Below are 23,179 nucleotides of genomic sequence, written 5' to 3'. Positions count from 1 at the left end.
TTGTTCCTCCTAGACTTCACGTAATATCAGATGCCAGATAATAGACTGTACTGGACTTATATCGAAATAATAACGACCAAATTAACGAAAGAAGTCGGGAGCTACACTCGTGTGCGCCTACTCACGCCATGCTTAACCCGGAAGTCCGACATTGGTATTGTGAAAGCAAAAGTCACTGGATCATCAGTGACTGCGTTCTGGGCCTAGAACAGCAGTTTGATGGGGCATTGCCATGGCAACGACTAGAGCGTCAACATGTCGACACGTCGTGAAAAGGAAGAGCAACCAAAAGTAAGGGACAACAAGGTACAGGTAATAACTGATAATTTACAATTCTCTGGAAAACACGTGTTTGTTGTGCTGTTGTATTTATTTGACATAACTAGAGAATGTTTTTCTAACCTCCTCCTAAGAAAGAGGAAACTGCCTTCCTACACTGGGAAGCGCTGCCACACCAACAAATCCAAGACCTGCTGAAGAAAACTGGGGATGAACTCCAGTCGTAAGTAGCGTTAGCCCCATAAACGTAACTGGCTAAAATTGAGCTAAATGTGGGCTAAGTGTAACCGCATAAAATGTCGGCCACGGTGTCTGCCAAGCATACGAAGGAATGACTTTTATAATATCTGAATCAAGGGCGTCACTTTGTGTTGAAAAGTGGTGGGGACATAAGGGCCTCAGATGAAAAAACATGTTTAAACGGTCTTCAACATATGTGATTGTAGGCAATGTAATGGCGGAGGTCAGAGTAGATAATTACGGCGGCACGTCAAAGGGCTTAGCCTCGGCTACTGCAGAGTCCACAGTATGAAAATGCTCAGCACAAAACGCACGACGTCACATCCACAGCTGCAACACCGTGTCTAAAATATGACAAAACAGAAACAACTGAAGGAATAACGTTAACAACGTTAGCTAAAGATAATACATAAACTTGACCTTGAGGCTAGATGTTAAGTTAAACTGCCTTGTTTCATACTGCATACTTTTTTTTACAAAACAGAGAGTTCACAAGAGTTCATGAGTCAAGTTCAACCAACCATGACTCATTCTAAGCATAAGGTTTAAATATCGATATGTGGGACTTCAAAGTTTTTGCATTCCAACTAGCAACAATGACATGTGGAACAAGTCTCTTTCATACATGAAAATGACTACCACCCTAAATGTATTCTAAATGTTCAATATCAAAATCCTATCAGATTTGTAAATGTTTTTTTTTTGGAACAGGTCAAATGCAGAGAGAACCTTCTAATCCTAAGAACTCACTTTCTGCTTGGAATTATATGGCTCTATCTTGCAAAACAATGATTTTCAAGGAATACAAACAGTTTACTCATAATTTGTTTTAAACTATATAAAAAATAGTGTTGTAACAGAGTGTCTACGTGTATGAGCATTGCAGGTTAAGTATAAAGGTCAGTGTAGTCGATGTAGTTTTACATCAGAAAGGTTGATGCACCAAAATATGTCTTATTTTGGGGTGAAAAGGAAAGACAAAAAATAGATGGATTAATACAATTTTATATTCTAGTTTGCATTCTAATTAAGACCCCATCAATTCAAATGTAGACTATTTAATGACCTTTAAGGCTAAATATTCAAGACATGATAAGACTTTTTAAAGAACTGCAAGAAGACAGACTAGGGCTGGGTGATATGGCTTATAAATAATATCTCTATTTTTAGGTTATGCCATGATATACAATAAATATCTCAATATACACATTTTCTCTAAACTAACACACCGTAAATTCTCATATAGTGCAAAAATATGATGATCTTGTAGAATATGATGCATTGCTGTAGATTAAACTATCCAACAGTATACAGGCTAAAGCAGTTAAAAGTAGCTCAACCTTAAACATCTACAGCAGTAAAATGCAACATACACATTATTGCAGCAGTAATCCAGAAACACTTACAGGGACCATTTTACTACACAATGAGTACTTGGAATACTTTTACTTGTAGTGGAGTATTTTCACAGTGGGGCTGGTATTAGTACTTAAGTAATGGACCTAAGCACTTCTTCCATCTCTGGTTAGCACACCGACAACTGCACCTGCGTTACCGGCCGAGCCTTCCCCTGTAAGGAAGGTAGCCTTGTGGGTAACCAGCGGTATTGTTGTGAAAGTGAGCCTTTCCCTTACGTTACTTTAGTCAGCCATAAAGTGTGTAGTTGAGCTCAGGTTGCAGTATAATAGTTACTGGACGGCTGTGTGTTTGCTGCCACAGAAAATAAAAAAAGTCCCTGTTTATGTAATGGTGCTATGGCGTCTTCTTGTACTTCTTGTACTAGAGTTGCTCCAGACTATGAACAACTAGCTAGTTAGCAGCTTCGAATCATGCTCAAGTCAATTAAAATAGCCTAAAACCGGAGGTCTCCCAAGTACGTTTTGGAGCTGCGGAGCTGGAACCATGGGTAGAATAATCAGAGCGATCAGATGATTGATCGCATTTTCTCTTGTAATTTTTTTCAGCCACAGCAAAAAAGAACTGCAGTGTTGTGAGCCATCATTCGCATCTCCATGGTCAAACCAGCCACCCCTAAATTGTACACAAAAGTGCACACGTATTCTGATATTTATGGTAAATGCATTGAAATGATCCAGAGTGAGCTGACTGGCAGGTTTCGCGACTTTATTCTGTCTGTTTTTACTGTTTTCACAGTAAAAATGCTTGATTTTCAGTCTATGAGACGTTATTGGGAATTATTTATTTAACGTTTTTCCGGTAACCCAAAATCAAAGAATAAAGTAATTTCCCTCCCATTTTAGTAGGATTTTATAATTTATAAGGGACACAGGAAATATGTTTTATACTTCCTGAGAATATAATCCAATTAATCTTATTTTCACATACAGTATGTATTTGGTATATAATTTGTGTTAACACCTTATTTTGAAAACCGGACGTAGGCACGTGTATGTATCCTCGCGCTAACTTCGCCAAGTTCGACGCAATTTGATAAATTGTGTTGTGATTTACAATGTTTAAAGGGGGGCACCCACTTGTGTAGGTGCGATCAATTAATTATGGCAGAATTATCAAAGATAATCATAAATAACTAAGTCCTCGGGGGCACCACTCTTTAGAAGTGATAGCCAATTAATTGATTGAAACACACCCTATATGAATACTAACTAAACTACAGAACAAAAGGGGTGTGTGCGCACAGGTATGGATGCGCGCCAAAAGGAATGTGTGTGTGTTTCTTTGTTCTGCTTCCGTATGTCTTGCATGCACGAGCCCATGTGGTCAGAAACAAAGGAACATGTGAAGCGCAAGCTTTAAAGTTACTCTCCGCCGTGTGTGTGGTTGTCTTTAAGGGCCAAATAGAGGTGTATGTGTATGATCTGTTTTAGGATAACGGTGCCAAGTTAAAAGGAGTTAGTTAGCATTGCAAAGACTGTCTGTGTGGAGCATAACATAACTAACATCAACTTAGCATGTGGCTACCAAATTAACCTAACAGGTAAACATGTCACAACAAAACTTCAGAGAAAACACATCAGTACATGTACATCATTAAATAAATGGGAAGAATTGTGGTTCTGCTGTGGAAGCATCTGTTGCTGTGTAGTGTCCACTCGTAGTCGGAGGAAGCCGGTCGCTCTGTCTGTGGTCGAGTTAACCGCTGGGTGTTGCATGTCAAGTTAGCTGACAGGCTTTGTGCAACAGCCGTGGCATGCAGTTAATCACCCAAATGAATGAATTCATCTGTGGAGTACAAACACTTGTATGGTATGTGATGTGCTCGCGTTCAATTCAGATTTCATGCTCTCTCTTCCAGTCAGACTTTCATATGGCAACACATGTCTTTGGAAAGTGTGAAAAAAAGACAGAATACACCCGCTAACCCTGCCTGTCAGCTCACTCTGGGTCATTTCAGTGCACATACAAGGTCAGGATACATGTGCACTCCAAATTTAGGGGCGGCTGGTTTGACCACGGAAATGCGAATGACGGCTCCTTTCAGACCTAGCTAGCTGTTCACAGTCTGGACCAACTCTGCTGTGAATAGTAGAAGACGCTGTAGTAATGTTACATAAACAGGGACTATTTATTTCTTTTCTGTGCTACCAAATGCAACAAACAGCCTTACAGTAACATATTTTTATTAATATTTCAGATATATCGAATACATTCGAGATATCGCCCAGCCCTAAGACAGACAATGCTTCAGCAGCATGTTTTCATGTTTCACAAAGTTTTATAAACTTAGACATTCTCGTGAAGGACAGCAGTACCAATTCCAGGCAAGTGCAGTCTTTTTTAAATTGTTTTAGATCTTGCTGAGGAGTTTATTTTCATTGTTAGCCACCACGCTAGCCAGCTAACGCTAGCTTCCTAATGTTAGTCTGGCAGCTCTTGCTAACATTAAGAGGCAAGTACTAAAGGATAGGTTTTTTGAAGACTTTAACATTTATTCCAGTCACGGGCATAAAGGTTACAGACTTTTTTTATAGCTTATGTTGCTTTTTTGGACAATGTGACATTTGTTTCTTCTATATTTACATTACATTGTATGTTTTCTTATTGTGCAAATAATCCTTTAGGATACTGAGGACCTCAGTATCCTCAGTGGTAGCTATGGCCCAGATGTTTTTAATCAGATTTTAAGTGACTCTCTTTCAGTGCATGATTACTGCTGCACTGAAATAGAATTTATCCAGATCTGATCTCTGTTGTCTGCAGGGAAATAAAGGAGATTCTGGGCTTCAGGAACCATCAGATGTGTATGAAGGAATCTGCCCTGCTGGATTACTATGTCTGTGGTTTCTGGTGGGCAAAAGAGGCCAACTTCACCCCTATACAGACCTCCTTCACCATGGCTGTACTGCACATGCTGCTGGATAACATAATAGGTGGGGAGGACACACAGAGAAATAGGATGACAGGCAGACAGTAACTTCTTGTCTTTCCAGAAGCTGGAACAAATTTTTCATTGCTTTGTCTCCACGTCTTGGCTATTGTAATGCACTGTATTCTTGTTTAAGCAAAGAAGCTGTAGTACGATTAAAGTTAGTTCAAAAGTCTGCTGCACGATTTCTAATGGTTCTTAATTTTTAACAATTCTTTCTCGTCTTCCACTTAAACATTTATTCAAATGCTGATTATCATAGTTTGTACTGTGAATCACTTTGTAACCCTGGTTAAAGTACTATATAAATAAAGTTTTACTTAATACTAGATACATTAGAGACAGTATTTATGCAGCCAGACGGGGAGGTAGAAAAAGAATGTTTCTGAGTTGTAATTGCAACACGTCCATGGATGTAACTATCTGGAATGTACTCTCAGCCACTGCATCCCAGTTTTATGCTTTATCACATCTGATTAAATGAGACCAAACTTTAAAGGACCACACCAGTGGTTTTGCATGTTTTAGCCCATTTACTACAAATCAAATATACGTTGCATCAAAGCTTACCATACTGCAAACCATGCTGCTGTCTTTGACATTTTAATGTGTTTTACCAACCAGTCCAGGCAGCCGTTTGGTTTCCATTTCTGTACTGTACAAAATGTACATCAGTTAGCATCATTTTGAAACTTTCCTAACTTATGTAAATCTATCACAGTGTACATCAAGTCTGAATTAATTTTTGTCTAAGTTACATTATTGTTGCATGGTAAGGCAGTTTAAGTGCAGAATGATTTGAAAAGTCTACTTAGCATTACCATGCAAAGATAATGTAACTCTTTCAAGAGTCTGATAATAGATTTTCATACTGTACGGAAATGAATGGATACTCAGGCTACTAATGATAGGAAAGTAACATGAAAATATAAAACTCTACAACATGCATTTGATTTCTGTGGGCTTATGGTATGCATATGTAGCAAATAATAACAGGAAACAGTGGAAAATATAAGATCTAAATATAGGAGTATGTAGAATGTATGTGAAAAGTAGGAGATTTATCAAGTATCAAAATGATTTTTTCCCCCGGCAGACATTTTGACTTGTCATAGTAGAAAAAGCACAGGTGCTACTAATACCATTAATGATTGGTCTGTTCTATTCAAGTGTCCCAGTAAGCCATGACAGTGTGACAGTGAGCCAGCACAATAATAAGACCCTCAAACTGAAATAGCTAAATGGAATTTAGCCATTCATTTTATTATTTACCTACTGTGTCAAAATGTCTTCAGTGAAATAAGACCTATGCTATGTCCAAAATCTCTCCCTTGTTTCAATTAAATTTAAAACAATATGCTTTATTGGCATGAGTGTAACAAAGACAATATTGCCAAAGCGTCAAGTACTAATAAGATTAAAAGAAAAACAAATAAAATCAGGAAAATAGCAGGAAAAACAAATAAACAAACAAAAAACAACAACAACAACGAACATTGGCTCTGTGTGTTTGTGACAGACTGTGGAAGTGTGGGTTGATGTTGTTAGTGAGTGTGTGTGTGTTAAAGTTAGTGTGTGTGTATTTGCGGTGATGTTGGTTGGGCATGATGTGAGGAAGGGAAGCTCTGACTCTACCTCCTGTCTGTTACACTGGGAGCAGAGGCTCTCCTCCTCTGGCAGCCTTGGCTGTCAATGCCTATGACTTGTTCACTCATTCACTCCTCCCTCTTTAATAGACACTCAATAGTTCAGCCAACAGTGAGCAGTAAATTGAGATTTGACACTTACTAATCATCATCATTTTGGTCAGCACTGACAGCACAACAGGAATTTCCGTATCTATAAAATGTGGAGTGTTGCATTGTGGGATTGTCGGCAGAAAGTGTACATGCCATGGACATTATTTTTTCGTTCCGTTTTGGAATTTTTGAGGGCGCTATCTAGTGAATACATTTACACACACTATGGTGGACAGTAGTTATAGAGCACTATATAGTAAATAGAGAGTGATTGTGGACACAGCCTTACACTGAGTTACAAGCTTGTCCACTACAATAGCCCAGCATTAAATCCTGCCTTTTTAAATTAGAATATGAGAAATACATCTCAATATAAGGCTGCCCAATACAAAACCACAACTAACTACAGCCTCAAAAATGACCATAGTGTTAATTTGACATCCTCAGATGCAGTGTCAACAGAACATTATACGTTTCAAACAGATATGAGCTAATGCGTTAGATTGCAGCAGACTGTGCATGGCAAGATGTGAATGTATAAAAATGTTTTATTTTAAATTTACTGCATTAATACATGAGCACTTGATCTGTAAAATGTGTCTCTGCAATGCAGAAAACTTATGGAAATGCATTACATAACTACGTACCCTATCAAATATATCAGAATGGCAGCACTAGTTTGTGCTTTATTGTCATATTCCAGAGAAACAGATGGTTTTGGTGGAGAACTTGATGGAGTTTGCTAAGGCCTTAGCTGCTGCCTGCCAATACTCGACTTCAGAGGAAGACACCACTTCACTTCTGGACAGAGAAGAAGCCAAGTCACTCATAAGTTACATCGGAAACAGGTAAGAAATGGTCTTGTATTCATTGGTAAAATCTAGATATGGATTTTTTCAAGCTCTGTGTATGGTTCAGTCAGAGGAAAGGTTACAAATGCATATCTAGTGTAAATGTCCATGTGGGCCCAGCAGTGATGAGGGCATAGAATTGTGTCCATCCATTTTCTCTATGCTGGCCCCATGTGAGTTATGGTAGTGTACACTAACCAATGTTTAACCTACATGCTTAACAGCATATCAAACATAGGTCCCATTATTAGCCCACATAATGTAAGTGGTCAAAAAAGGAGAATCACTGCTTGCCTGGGCTCCACCCGTAACCCACATTGACCTTTCTTGCAACACACAGGTGGCATACACTACTGTATATGGAGCTGACAGACTCTTCTTAAAGCCAGGCTATCACTTACAGTGTGGTGGGTGGACATGATGACTGGGTTAATTCTGGAAGAACTGGTATCACATGCTGAAAAGCTGTCACAGCATATTTAGTAAAACACAGTATGTGGGCAAACAGGGACACCTTGGCTTCTCGATTGTTTTCACAATCAGGAAAACTTTAAGTTGCAAGCAGCATTGAATGGGCCCTCACCTCTACGTGCGCCTTGGGGTGCTATAGAGCTGATGTGCCACCCCAAAGCCCAAAAGTCACATCAAATTAAAGTATTTACCAGTTTCATGACTTTTTGAACATCCTAAAGGCCTCAAATGTGATTTAAAAAATTGAAATTGAGGCAGGAAATCCAAAATAGCTGACTTCCTGTTGGGCAAACTCTCTCAAAAGAAACTGAAATATGTTCTTTGTTCTCTTGAGTTGTCAAGCACCCTAAGCCCCTCAAAAATGCGTTTGAAAACCATAATAATAATAATTAAAGCTGCAAGCAGTGTTGAACAGGTGCTCGCCTCCACGCATTCCTCCATCTTGTGACCGGAGGCTGGCTGACACCGTCCTGAACGACCATCAGGCACTGTGTGAAGGAGTTAAATATCACTTTCTACGCCCACTATGTGGCGGTGGAGAACACGCACTAATCATACATGATGTTGCCGTATATCATATATATTTCATGTAGTAGTCGTATGGTGTTTGTCACATGTGGCTTGCTTCCTGTTGCCAGTAAGTGGCACTATGACTCATGAATGTTGGTTTTTGAAAAGCTGACTTTTCAGAATGAAACATCACATCTCAGTGTTACTGAGAGTGGAAGTTTGAGGCTGATCAGTTGAAACATTGCTGATTTATTCCCACTTCCTTTTCGGCATGGCATCACGCTTCTGCCATGGCGACCCCGTTTGACACATCAACAGATATTGCTGTATATCAAGCGTAGGCCACACAGTGTAAATTTCATGTAGATCAGATGATGTTTGCCACATATGGCTTGCTTCCTGTTGCCAGTAGGTGGCGCTATGACTATAACTTAATACTGCCATGTAGAAGTCCTCAGGCTGGGACTCTTATCAAACGGGAAATTTTGGGCAGATCAGACAATGTACACTCAAGTTACAACAACTTCCTGTTTCATGGCGAATAATGAGCCATAATGGCAACGGCTTTTGATGAAACTCACAAGCTTCACTATTAAGCCTCATCAATTTTGAGGTGTATCTGGTTAACCTGTTATGAGTAATTTTTAAGAGTATAGGGCCTGTAACTTCCTGTTGCCAGTTGGTGGTGCTATGACTATGTCTGAATATTGGCAAGTAGATATCTTCAGGCTGGGACTCTTATCAAACATGTAAATTTTAAAGATCTGACAACGTGGAGCTGAGGTAGCACAGTTACTAATTTTGGAACGAGGTCGCACTGTTACTAATTCTGTAACAAGGCGGAACAGTTATTAATTTTGGAACCTGGTAGTACTGCTACTAATTTAGCTGCATCGCCACGGCAATAAGTCTTACTGAGAGTGGTGGCTGATCAGTTGAAACATTGCTGAGTTATTCCCACTTCCTGTTTGGCATGGCGTCACTTGTCTACCATGACTACCACGTTCGACACATCAACAGATGTTGCTGTATATCAAGTGTAGACCACAAGCAAGCAGCGATGAACGGGCTCTCGTACCTGACTGCACATCGGGGTGCGACACAGCCTCTGAGTCGCTGCCAGAGGTGTTCTGGACACTGCAGGAAGGAGTTAAATGTCACTTCCTGTGTCCACTCTGTGGCACTAGAGAACACCCACTAATTATACGTCATGTTCCAGTATATCACGTGTTTACCACACCCTGAAATTTTCATGTAAATCAAATGATGATTGTCATGTACAGTTTACTTCCTGTCGCCAGTAGGTGGTGCAATGACTATTAGTCCTTATTGGCATGTAGATGTCCTCAGACCGGGACTCTTATCAAACGTGAAATTTGGTGCAGATTGGACAATGTACACTCAAGTTACAACAACTTCCTGTTTCATTGCGAATAATGTGTCACCACGACAACGATGTTTGATGAAAACTCACAAGCTTCACAATTTAGCATCATCAAGGTCTTAAGGGTGTTCTGGCCAAATTTGAGGTGGATTTCGTTAATCTGCTAGGAGTAGTTTGTAAGAGCATAGGGAAAGTAACTTCCTGTTGCCAGTAGGTGGCGCTATGACTATGACTGACTACTGGCATGTACATGTCTTTAGGGCGGGACTCTTATCCAACATGTGACGTCTGGGGCAGATTTGACCATGAATACTCAAGTTACAACTTCCTGTGTCATGGCGAAACAGCTACATTCTGCTAGTAGGACTACGTCAAAGTATAAAACATGTCATTATCTGTGGCCAGTAGGTGGCGTAATTACTACAACGCTATGACTATATGGCTATAACTTCCTGTTTCTTCATGAAACATCAAAATTTGACGCCACGCCACAGACACGCCCTTCAACGAAAACTCAAACTTAGGACAACTTTTAATTGCAAATGCCTTTAGATTGCACTGCGAAAATTGAAGTTGAAGTTTTGAATTGAAGTTTATCCGTTTAATTCTCTAGCAAGAGTTTGTTAAAGTATGGAGACTGTAAATGGTGGAAAATGACACAATGCACATTTAATTCAAAATGGCTGTTGGGTTTAGGGTATGGCTCCATGAGGCTTTTTGGTATGTCTTGCCCCAGAAATTTCGTACATCTAGGTGAAACGTACCGCAGGGGCTACTTCGTTGAAAGCTAAGTTTCTATTGCCAGTGGGTGGCGCTATGAGAAATATTCACTATTGGCTTGTAGATTTCTTCAGGCCGGGACTCTCATCAGATTTAACCATGTACACTGAAGTTACAACAACTTTCTGTCTCATGGCGAAACATCGACATTCGACGCCACGCCTTAGACACGCCTTTCAATGAAAACTCACAAGCTTTACAATATAGCATCATCAATGTCTTTAGGCTTTTCTGCCAAAATTTGAGGTGGATGTGGTCAACCTGCTAGGAAGAGTAGGTCAAAGTATAAAACATGTAATTTCCTGTTGCCAGTAGGTGGCACTATTCAATTAAATTTTATTTATATAGCGCCAATTCATAACAGAAGTTATCTCACTGCACTTTTCCTATAGAGCAGGTCTAGACTGAACTCTTGTGAGTACTATGAGTTAATATTGGCACGTGGATGTCTTCAGGGCGGTACTCTTATGAAACATGTCAAGTTTGGAGTAGATTTGACCGTGTACACTGAAGTTAGAGCAAATTCCTGTTTCTTCGCGAATCATCAAAATTCGACACCACGCCACGGACACGCTCTGCAATGAAAACTCACAGTTAGCACTTTCATTGCGAAGGTCTTTAGATTGCACTACGAAAATGTGAAGTCGATCCGATGAATTCTCTAGGAGGACTTCGTTAAAGTACCGAGCCTGTAAATGGCGAAAAATGACATAAAAGTGCACATTCAATTCAAAATGGCTGACTGACTCTGACCTGTTGGGTTTAGAGTATGGCTCCAAGATAATTTTTTTGTTTGTCTTGGGGTGATACATATACCTCCCAAATTTCGTACATGTAGGTGAAACATAGGCTGGGGGCTGCTGTTTTTCAATTTTTAAAAGGGGCACTATAGAGCCATATGTTCACGCCCCTGCCCAAGACTCAAAATACGTAAATTATCGCCACTTTGGACAAGTGTGCAAAGTTTTGTGCGTTTTCAAGCACCTTTAGCCCCTCAAAAATGTGATAAATTTGGGAGAAGAATAATTCCTTGCCAATAGGGTCCTCGCAGCAGCCGCTGCTCGGCCCCTAATAATCTTTACAAAAACATTGGTCTTGGCACTTTCTTGCTCGGGCCCTAATTAAGGGGTAAAACCCAGATTACAATATCAGAAAAAAGTGTGTGAGACCTGACTACATTATGAACGTTTCATGGTTCTATATTTCAGTAAAATATAACATACTTGTAGTATGTGCAAGTATGTAATAGGGACAAACCCACAGTGGTGGAAGAAATACTCAGAAGTAAAAGTAGAAACATTACCAAATAAAAGTACTCATTTACATGTAAAAGCCCTGCATTCAGAATTATTAGTAAAAATGCATTAGTATTTCAAATACAAGCATTATCAAAATGTTCTTAAAGTATCAAAAGTACTCATTATGCAGAATGGCCCCTTTCAGAGTATTATGATATTATATAGAGTATTATACTTTTGGATTATTTTTATTGATTCATTACCATGTAAGCAGCATTTTAATGTTGTAGCTGGTCTGGGTGGGCTCATTTGTACTACTTTATATGTATATTATATGTACTGGGTTAGGCTGTTCTCATTGTTGTCTCACTGTTCATACTTATACCTACGAAAAGTAATGCAATATTATTCTTATTTTACACATGTAATCGTGAGCCAGGAGGCTGTTACATTTATTGTATATCAACTACAGTACTTGAATACAGTAAATACACTTAGTTAGTTCACCTTTTGTGACATACTTAAAATTACAGTCAGGATATTGTGATTTTATTTGATCATTTAAGATATGTAAAATACCTCTGTGCTTTTGTAGGCTATATTGTTTTTGAATGATTAAAATGACGCAACTGTGTATTCTGTTTGCTGCAGTCTGTTTCAGAAATACAGACTCTATGAGCTTCTCTTCACCACATCCAGAGAGGAGCTACTGACAGGCATGGAGGTGAGGCAGCTTGTGACTCTTGTGTGTGTGTGTGTGTGTGTGTGTGTGTGTATGTGTGTGTGTGTCTATATGCATTTAGATAATATTTTAGACATGCTGTTTTCCAGAGGACCGTTGAGGTGTTCAGCTGTCAGGATGCCCTCACTCCACTGGAGGAAGGCATTTCCACTTACCTCTACTTCCAGTAAATGGCTCTGCCTGCTATCCAGAAAAATGAACAGGTGGTGATGGACAGATGGATGGATGGACAGCACCACTGTGAGCTGTGATTCCTTTGTTGTCCATAGTTGGGCGTTGTCTTTCTATGGAATCATCTTTGTCCTCAGTTTTTCTTCTGTACCCTTCACACAATCCATGTTATTAGACTGCCTCACATGGAGAAAAAACCCCAGATAAATTAATTGATCATTTATTATGAACTAGGCTAATATTTAGATATTGTATGGGTCAAGTGGTATGTAACTATGAGGTGTGCACTTATTTTTTTCCCTTCACAATAGAGGAGTTGCCTCTTTACAAAAAATAATAAAAAAAAAACTTTTCTGGATTATACATATGCCTTATTATACATATTGTTCATCATGACTAATGCTGCATTCTACGGTGACTTTAGCTTCCCTCTGTGTATGTAAAATTAGCAACGGCTACGCATGTAGATGCAGTGGCCGGTAGCTCCTTCAAACTTGGTATATTTTTGTTTTCATCTGGGGTTTTTGTTTTTGGTTTTATTGCTAACTATAACTGGAAACGACGTGCATGTACTTCCACAGAAATATGAGTTGGCCAGTGGTGGCGCTGTAATTAAGGCCCAAAAATACAATTTTGGAAAGGCCACGTCCCTCACACTTTAAGTCCAGTTGACCTGAAATTTCTCACGCAAGTCAATCAACACCAACTTTTTGATACAGCATTGCAGGACTGAGATACACATTTCTATTATAAATGAACAAGAACAGTCTGTCTTTGGGAATCGGCGTGCCTAAGCATGTTGCCCTTGACCCATAGGGGGCGCCACAAATGCCTAAAAAACTTTACCGAATGAGCTAGAAACTGGAAACCTGGCCCAATAACTGGAAATGATGTGTATGTGCTTCCATAGAAATATGAGTCAAATTTTAGGCCATTTTTCACCATTTACAGGCTACGTACTTTGTGCATTGTCCAATCTTCCCCAAATTTCACATGTTTGATAAGAGTCCCGGTCTGTGGGCATCTACATGCCATTAAGGAGTCATAGTCATTATACATTTACATCAAATACATTTTTGAGAGGCTCAAAAACTATAGAAATTTTGCACACACATCACAACTGGCAGTTCTGCAGTGATTGGGCTCGGGCATGGCCAGGGGGCTCTATGGTGCCCCGAAACGCATGCCACAGTTGGGAAAAAGTTGCTTTGATCTTCATGAGATGTTGGGGGATCATTACAGATCATAAAGAACATATTTCAGTTTCTTGTGAGAGAGTTTGCCCAACAGGAAGTCAGCCATTTTGGATTTCTTGCGTCAATTTCAATTTTCTTTTAACACGTTTGAGGCCTTTAGGATTCTCAAAAAGTCATGAAACTTTGCACCCAGACTTGAACTGGTAAATATTTCAATTTGATATTACTTTTGGGCTGGGGATGGCACATTGGCTCTATAGCGCCCCCTAATGACTTTTATCCTTCAAATGGCTCGGTATAGTTGAAAACTCACGAAACTTGGCACACGCGTCAGAAGGGGTATGTTTTGTTGTCTGGTATAATCTCTTGGAGCCATACCCTAAACCCAACAGGAAGTCAGCCATTTTGAATTGAAAATGCACTTTTCGGCATTTACAGGTTCCGTACTTTAGCAAACTCCTCCTAGAGAATTAATCGGGTCGACTTAAAATTTTCGCAGAGCAATCTAAAGACCTTTATGATGAAAAGCTGAGTTTTCGTCGAACGGTGTGACCGTTATGGGGCGGCGAATTTCAATGTTTCACCATGAAACAGGAAGTGGTTTGTCACACGACATGGTCCAATCTCAACCAAACTTCAGATCCCACCCTGAACACATCTATCGATCTATCAGTAATTTTCACAGTGCAACCTACTGGCAACAGGAAATGGCATGTTTTACACATTGATTTACTCCAGCCAACAATTTGAGTACATCCACTTCAAATGTCATCAGAAATGGCCTTAAGACCTTGTGATGCGTCACTGTAAAGATTGTGAGTTTTTGGCAAACGGCCTTGGCGTGGGGACACGGCTAATTTTGATGCTTCGCCATGACACGGAAAGCTGTTGTAACTTCACTTTACATTGTCCAAGCTTGTTAGATGCATGTTAGATGCTTGCATGTTAGATAAGAGTCCAGGCATGAACACATCCATATCCTCAAACTGAGTCATAGTCATAGCGCCACCTACTGACAACAGGAAGTCACCCCAAATTAAGCCCCTCCTTGCGGTTTGATGTAAATGTACGAAATTTGGGAGGCACATGTAAGATACTCAGGTAGACTCCTTCCCGAGGGCAGGGCTTAAGTAACACAGAGTAGCTTAAATTTCTGAGTTCCCGGTCCATTTTTCACAATTGAGAATGACTTCCGGATGGGAGCCGAAATGTCTTGATTCTGAAAACAGTGTCCAGATGACTACGACTGAAACCTTTTCTACGATAGGACACTCCTGGACGAATGAGGGACTACACTGTCATAAAAGAAGTAGTTCTTCTTGTAGCTTACACACCTGCACTCATCCACACCAGTATCCTCTATTTATCATCCTCACTTTTAGCACAGAGAATGTGCTTACTCACCGAAATAGATCACTACACTGAACTTTGTTATAGCACTTTATCATTAAAGTGGTCATTTTATTCTTAAGTTGCCTCTTTATTTTGTCTTAATTTTGGGTTTTAACCATTTTTTGCTGTTATGTTTTACACTGCACTCCCCACAGACTACACTGTGTTCATGTATGGTCAAAAATGGGACGTTTAATGAAGGAAATATATCTTTCCTTGCGTGCATTTCAGCTAACCAGATGTGGAAAAACCTGATGCCTGCTGTTTTTGGCTGCTCACAAGCACCAGGACCTTTTGTTACCAACAGGTTTAACCAGCTCACGTAAAAGTATCTGTAGTGCCTAACTAGCAACCATGGATAATAATAATAATAAAACTTTATTTATAGAGCACTTATCAAAACGAAGTACAAAGTGCTTCACAACAAGAGAAATAAAATATCACAGTGAATGACGAAATATAAAGAAATAAAATACATAAAATACACAAAAGCAATGAAATAAACAGCCAGTTCAGGTAAAATCAGGATATGCTTTCAGATAAAAATGTGTTTTGAGAAGAGACTTAAACGAAGACACTGACTCAGACAACCTAATTTCTTCGGGGAAATTGTTCCAGAGCCTTGGGGCCCTGATAGCAAAAGCTCTGTCCCCCTTAGTTTTCATCCTGGACTCAGGAACAGACAGGAGACCCTTGCCCGAAGATCTCAAACTACGTGAAGGTTCATAAGGGATTACAAGGTCTAAAATATAGTCTGGAGCCAGGCCATGAAGAGCCTTTAAAGTAATTAACAAGATCTTAAAATCAATCCTAAAACAAACAGGGAGCCAATGTAAAGAGGCTAAAACAGGTGTTATGTGGTCGTACTTCTTGGTCCTGGTTAACAGCCTAGCAGCTGAGTTTTGTACAGTCTGCAGTCGTGTCAAAGTTTTTTGATTAAGACAAGTGAACAGGCTGTTACAATAATCAAGGCGTAAGGAGATAAAAGCATGTACAACAGTTTCTGCATCACTAAGATTTAAAATAGATTGGATTTTTGCAATGTTTCTGAAGTGATAAAAACATGATTGGACAAGCTTAGCGATATTTTGCACAAAACAAACTGTTATCAAACAGGACACCAAGATTTCTTGCAACAGGCTTGATATGTTATGACATGATATGATATGACAGGTTACCAATAGATGGCAGTATTTGTTTAGTGATGTGTTGGGGCCCAATAACAAGGATTTCAGTTTTATTTGAGTTGAGCTGAAGAAAATGTATCGACATCCAATTTTTTATGTCAGACAGGCAGTCCTGCAGAGAACTCAGCATATTAAGGTCAGTGGGCTTGACAGGGAGGTACAACTGTGTGTCATCCGCATAACAATGAAAAGAAATACCATGTCTGCGGATTACATCACCCAAAGGAAGCATGTATAAGGAGAACAGTATTGCTCCCAGAATTGAACCTTGAGGCACACCGTACTTGATATGGGAAAAGGATGACATGAAGTTATTAATGTTGACACAGAATTTCCTATTGGCCAGATATGCCCACCCAGTGCCTCAGTCTATCTGAAAGAATGCCATGATCAATTGTGTCAAAGGCAGCACTTAAGTCCAACAGCACAAGAATTGATGACTTTGAGAAGGGCTGTCTCAGTGCTGTGGTGTTGACGAAAGCCAGATTGGAACTTTTCAAAGGTATTATTGTTTTCAACAGCAGCAAGAAGCTGCTTAGATACAAGTTTTTCGAGAATCTTCGAAATAAAAGGCAATAGTTATCCAGGAGGGTGGGATCAAGCCCAGGTTTTTTTAGGACTGGCTGGACACAAGCTGTTTTAAAGTAATCAGGGACGCAGCCAGTAGACAGCGAGCTGTTAAAAATAATTTGTAAAAGGGGCGCAATACAATCCATAACTTCCAATAAAAACCTAGTTGGGATTTTGTCCAGAGGGCTGGCGGATACTCTCATAAGCGACATGATGTCTGCGAGTTCAGGCAGAGTAACAGCAGAAAAATTGCTCAAAGAATCCCTCAGCAGGTGATCCACATCTAAAAAGGCAGGGTTGGGGGTGATATAAATAATAATAATAATAAAACTTTATTTATAGAGCACTTATCAAAACAAAGTACAAAGTGCTTCACAACAAGAAAAATAAAATAACACAGTGAATGACGAAATATAAAGAAATAAAACACATGAAATACAGAAAAGCAATAAAATAAACAGTAAAATAAACAGCCAGTTCACGTAAAATCAGGATATGCTTTCAGATAAAAATGTGTTTTGAGACGAGATTTAAACGAAGACACTGACTCAGACAACCTAATTTCTTCGGGCAAGTTGTTCCAGAGCCTTGGGGCCCTGATAGCAAAAGCTCTGTCCCCCTTAGTTTTCATCCTGGACTCAGGAACAGACAGGAGACCCCTGCCCGAAGATCTCAAACTACGTAAGACCTTATCAGACCTTATTAACTCCACCTTTCCAGCAAAGTGCAAAAGAAACTTTTCACAATCAGCATCACAATCAGCAGGGGCACAAAGAGAGGCAGGGTTAACTAACTGATCCACAGTCTGAGTCTCAGTAGGAATCTGGGGTTGTGCTGATGGGCAGAAATAAGTGCAGAGAAATGACATGTTCTTGCATCCTTCACCATCCTATTATAAAGGCGTAAAAACTCTTTCATGGCCACAAAGTGGACCTGGAGACCTGATTTCTTCCGTTCTGCTCTTCTGCATTTCCTTTTACAGCTTTGAATACTGTCATTTAACCATGGCTGTTTTCTAGTCTTTGAGTTTGGTCTATTTTTCAGAGGAGCTATGAGATCTAAGGTTGAGGAACACAGGTAGTTAAAATAATCAACCAAATCGTTGGTGATGGAGGAATCGGGAAACACATTCCCAGGAGAATTGAACAGTGTACAGAATTCTGAAGCACTATGCTCATTAAGGACGCGTGTGTACTTACAGTGGGATAAGACAGTACTAGCAGCCTGTAATTCACAGTTAAAAACAATGCATAGGTGATCAGATAGAAATATGTCCCTGATTTCCACAGATGGGGTTTTCAGGCCCAGACTAAAGACTAGGTCCAAGGTGTGGCCACGGGAATGAGTTTGGCCAGACACATTTTGTTGAAAGTTAAAAGAGTTAGTGATATTTAAAAAATCAGCAGCAAGGGCATTAGAGGAGTCATCAACATGAATATTAAATTCACCACAAAGAAGAATTCTATCATAATTTAAAACAAGACTGGATAAAAACTCAGGGAGTTCCAACAAGAAGGATCTATTATGAGAAGTGGATACTGGATGGTGCCTGTTCATTCCAATGAAAGCTGTTAATTTATAGTGCTTTGGATAACCTACCTGTGTGTCTGTATAGAACACAGAGGGGTGTGACAAAACGTCGGTATTAGTAAAACAGTTGCATATCTTTGATGTCTCTAGAGGAGCTCTGTAAAGTCTGAATACACCTGATGATGTCATCAGGGTTATCTTGTCTTGGACTTGAGACTACAAAATTATAGCAGTGAAGCCTGTGTTAAAAACTGGAGGTGAGGCGTTCGAAAGGCATGGGTGTTTATCAAGCAGGAAGAGTCTAATGAAAAGATGTAACTGGTTGAATTATGGGAAATGTAGGATCCAGTGTTTTTGGAGCTTGACCCATGCTAGGGACTAAAACTCAGGATATCTTGGCCTTCACTGCCTCAATGTTAACCATTTTTTCTGTCTCTCACAAATCCCCCAACTTCATGAAAATGGAATATCGCTGGACTACTCCTTTAAGACTCTGATCAGGTCAATAGTAACCCCCTGTAGTTCACAGCTTCTAATTAATGTTGCCCAAAATTATAAGTTGCAGCCAACTAATGTTTTCCTCATGCCAGCAATGAGATCAGGCAACTAATGGTCTGCTTGCAGAAAATTAATAGACTTCCGGTGATTCAATCTTAAATGAACGTTGATATTGGACAATTCTGCAAAACCCTAGTACATTTAATAAACATTTGTAAACGTGTTTCCACATTAGCAGCAGGTTTACTTCAGGTGACTAACCCAAGTTGGCAGCAACCAGCGGCGTAAGGTAGTTACGATGGGCCCCAGTGCATGCACTAGGGCGTATATATATTTAGTAACAACAATGTGTTAGATTTTACAGTCAAATGAGTTACTTAGGCTAATAGGTCAAAGAGCAAGCTATCAAAACCATGGATAGCACATGGATGTGCTGAAACGCGAAAGCAAGCATCAGCTCCTGAGAGCAGAGGAGCTGTCTATTTCACTGTGGTGCTGAAATGACGTCTGACTTTAACAAAATGCTTTTTTGGTGCAATAACCTCACTAGTGCACTCCTGTTTGATATAAAGGCAAGAGATGATAGTCAAATGAAGCCTATAGCACACGTGGAGACAGAAGAGAGCTGCAATATTTAACAAAAACATCACTAAGGCTGGGTTGCACCAACAAGGATGAATTTTTAAACCAGATTAAATCATGGTTTAATTTTAAATTATGTTGCACCAAACAAGCTTAAAATTAAGAAAGATTAAATTTAAACCTCTCAATAAGCCTCAGTTTAGTTTTTACTCTAAACCTAGATTAGATTAATTCTGTTGCACCAAAACTTTAAACTCCAATTTAAAATGTGATCCAGTATTAATGTTAAACAGAAATTAATACACATTATGAAGAAAGGTAGCACAAGGAAACGATGCCAGGCGGAAGTTAAGTTTCACTTTCCAGCAGAGCTATTAGAGCTGCATAAAACTCCTCTCCTATGCTCCTCTGCTTTTGTCTTTGGCAATCCAGTTGTGGAAGAGGGCTTATTCCCCGGCTTTGAAAAGCAATCAAAAGTCGATACAGTAGCGCAGCTTCACGGATGGTTACAATCTTCTTTATTTAATTTTGTTGTTGTTTTGGACCTGAGCAAACAAGAGGAGGATGTGACGTTCGGTTGTTGAGCTGGACATGCGATCGGATTTCAGTGTGGACAATGGCGACACATATTAATACCAGGTGTAAATATAATCAGGTTAAAATCATATCTAGATACAATCTGGATACGAGACGCATTTTAATGCAAGGTGTAAAGGGGGTCCATGAGTAATGTTAGGCTAACTAACATTTTAGCTAACTAGCAAACAATGTAATGTTTTGTTAAGTAATAAAAAAATGTAAAAAAAATTCTAGGTGGTGTTTGCATTGTGCCTCCCCCTCCCCAAAAAACTCTCTCTCTCTCAAAACCTAACACGGCAGCGGCAGATGGCCGCCAACCATAGAGTCTGGTTCTGCTCCAGGTTTCTGCCACTTAAAGTTTTTTCTTGCCACTGTCGCCAAATGCTTGCTCATGGTGGGATTTGTTGGGTCTCTGTAAATAATATTATAAAGAGTACGGTCTAGACCTGCTCTATAGGAAAAGTGCAATGAGATAACTTCTGTTATGAATTGGTGCTATATAAACAAAATTCAATTGAATTGAATAAAGAGCAGACCTCCTTCCCACACACACCTTTTGTACTAGGCCCCGACAGCACACAAATTTGGTTTTGCTAAACTCTGATTAGAACTTAGATTAAATTAATCCTTGTTGGTGCAACCCAGCCTTAGTCCCGAAAACTGGCCAGCTACACACAGTCTGCATAAATCTGCACAACAAACAGCCTTATTTCTGCCTTGTATCCTACATATAAAAATCGACTCTGCATTAATGACATCTATGAAAACTTGAAAGGAAATGGCATTCCAAAAAAATGGAAGAATCTCGTTTAGTCTGGCAAGATAGTCTTAAAACATAAAGAAAAGCCCTCCATAATGCCAGAACTACTTATCATTAATAGAAGAAAATAAGAACAACCCCAGGTTTCTTTTCAGCACTGTAGCCAGGCTGACAGAGTCACAGCTCTATTGAGCCATGTATTCCTATAGCCCTCAGTAATAACAACTTCATGAGCTTCCTTAATGATAAAAATGTAACTATCAGAGAAAAAAATCATCACGTCCTGCCCTCATTCGGTACCAATTTATCTTCAAACACAGGAACCTTAGAAACAGCTGTAAAATCTGATATATATTGTGACTGCTTTGCTCCTACCTTCAACTAACTTCAACGATTAATTCATCTAAGCCATCAACCTGTCTCTTAGACCCCATTCCGACTAGACTGCTTAAAGATGTTTTACCCTTAGTTAGCACTTATTTAATGGATATGATCTATCTGTCTTTATTTACAGGCTATGTACCACAATCCTTTAAAGTAGCTGTAATTAAACCTCTTCTTAAAAAGCCCACTCTTGATCCAGGGGTTTTAGCCAACTATAGACCTATATCTATATATACCTATATCCCTCTCTCTAAGATCCTTGAGAAAGCAGTCGCCAATCAGTTGTGTGACTTTCTAAATAACAAGTTTATTTGAGGATTTTCAGGATTTAGAGTGCATCATAGCACAGAGACAGCACTGGTGAAAATGACAAATTACCTTTTAATTGCATCAGACAATGGACTTGTCTTTGTACTTGTCTTGTTAGATCTTAGTGCTACATTCGACAAAAGTAGAATGGGAGCCAGAGCCTTCAGTTATCAAGCTCCTCTCCTGTGGAATCAGGTCCCAGTTTGGGTTCGGGAGGCAGACACCATCTCCACATTTAAGAGTAGGCTTAAGACTTTCCTCTTTGATAAAGCGTATAGTTAGGGCTGGCTTGGGTGAGTCCTGAACCATCCCTTAGTTATGCTGCTATAGGCGAAGACTTCCCATGATGCACCTCTCTCCTCCTCTACCTCTCCATCATTTTGTGCGTTCTCGTCTGTCTCCTCTCTGCTGTTGTCACTTTCAGCAGGTATTTCTGCCTCTGGATCTCTGATTAATTGCAGGCCTCCTACTGCTCCCAAGTTCCAGCTCGACAACTGCTACTAAAATTATTATTATTATGCCGGGTGACTTCCTCATGATGCACCTCTCTCCTCCTCTCCATCTGTATTTTTATCCCATTACTGCATGTTACTAACTCGACATCTTCTCTCTCCTGTAGTTTTGTGCTTTCTCGTCTCTCTTTCTGTCGCTTTCAGCAGGTATTTCTGCCTCCGGAGCTGCAGAGTCTGGATCTGTGGTTGTGGGCCACCTGCTGCCCCAGTGTTCCTGCTCGACAACTGCTACTACAATTGTTATTATTAGTCTTATTGCTATTACTGTCATTATTATTCCTATCACTATCATTCCTATTATTACTTTATTATTACCACTACCATTACATTATTTTAAAATTCTATGTGGATTTGCATTGTGCTTCTCTCTCTCTCTCTCTCTCTACATTACTTTGTGTCGTTGTTCACTCTATATCATTGTATTGGATTTATACAGAATCGCATACCCCACCTTTAATATTAGTTACACCTGTGTTTTTCCAACTATAACAAGTCAAAATGTCTGCTGTGAAAAAGGCCTGTTATCATGGATTTTGTTATTTCATGATAATAGAATATGCACAGATTCCATGCTTGTCCACATTAACAACAAAGTGTAAATGTATGCATCTTCACATACTGAAACCACAACAAGGCAGCACAGTAATATCTTGTCCGAAATAGTTGAGTTAGAGCTGCTGTTAGGTGTGTCTATCTTTAGCTGGTCTTACCCCTGATAAATCATCAGACTTTACTACAGTACATTTCAGTGGACACACTATTAAATAGAGACATGAGAGCTTGTGTCAAAGAAGACTTTTCACACACTGCACACCCACACATCAAACATAATTCACTTTAAATGTAAAAAACTGGCAAATTTTCTCATCAGTGTCACCAACTTGTACACAGTAGCTTTACACTGAACAAATGCTATGAGACAAAGGC

At 39.6% G+C, this 23,179-nt stretch overlaps 1 protein-coding gene across 2 annotated transcripts; it reads left to right on the top strand.

The window, feature by feature from the left end:
• cabcoco1 (ciliary associated calcium binding coiled-coil 1) lies at positions 1–15,420 on the top strand. Of its 2 annotated transcripts, none has more exons than XM_044178279.1 (6): positions 1–312; positions 414–502; positions 4,702–4,871; positions 7,310–7,454; positions 12,492–12,564; positions 12,656–15,420. In XM_044178279.1, exons 1-6 carry the CDS (start codon positions 256–258, stop codon positions 12,680–12,682), a joined length of 561 nt encoding a protein of 186 aa, XP_044034214.1. In that variant the 5' UTR covers positions 1–255; the 3' UTR covers positions 12,683–15,420. The 2 variants fall into 2 exon arrangements, with proteins under 2 accessions (XP_044034214.1, XP_044034213.1); XM_044178278.1 differs by having other exon boundaries at positions 137–312; positions 12,672–15,420.
• The last annotated feature ends 7,759 nt before the right edge of the window (positions 15,421–23,179 follow it).

The sequence above is a fragment of the Siniperca chuatsi genome, linkage group LG20 (assembly GCF_020085105.1).
Source record: "Siniperca chuatsi isolate FFG_IHB_CAS linkage group LG20, ASM2008510v1, whole genome shotgun sequence".
NCBI lineage: Eukaryota > Metazoa > Chordata > Actinopteri > Centrarchiformes > Sinipercidae > Siniperca > Siniperca chuatsi.
Note: the sequence above shows the minus strand (reverse complement) of the source record. Positions and strands in the feature narration are given on the sequence as shown.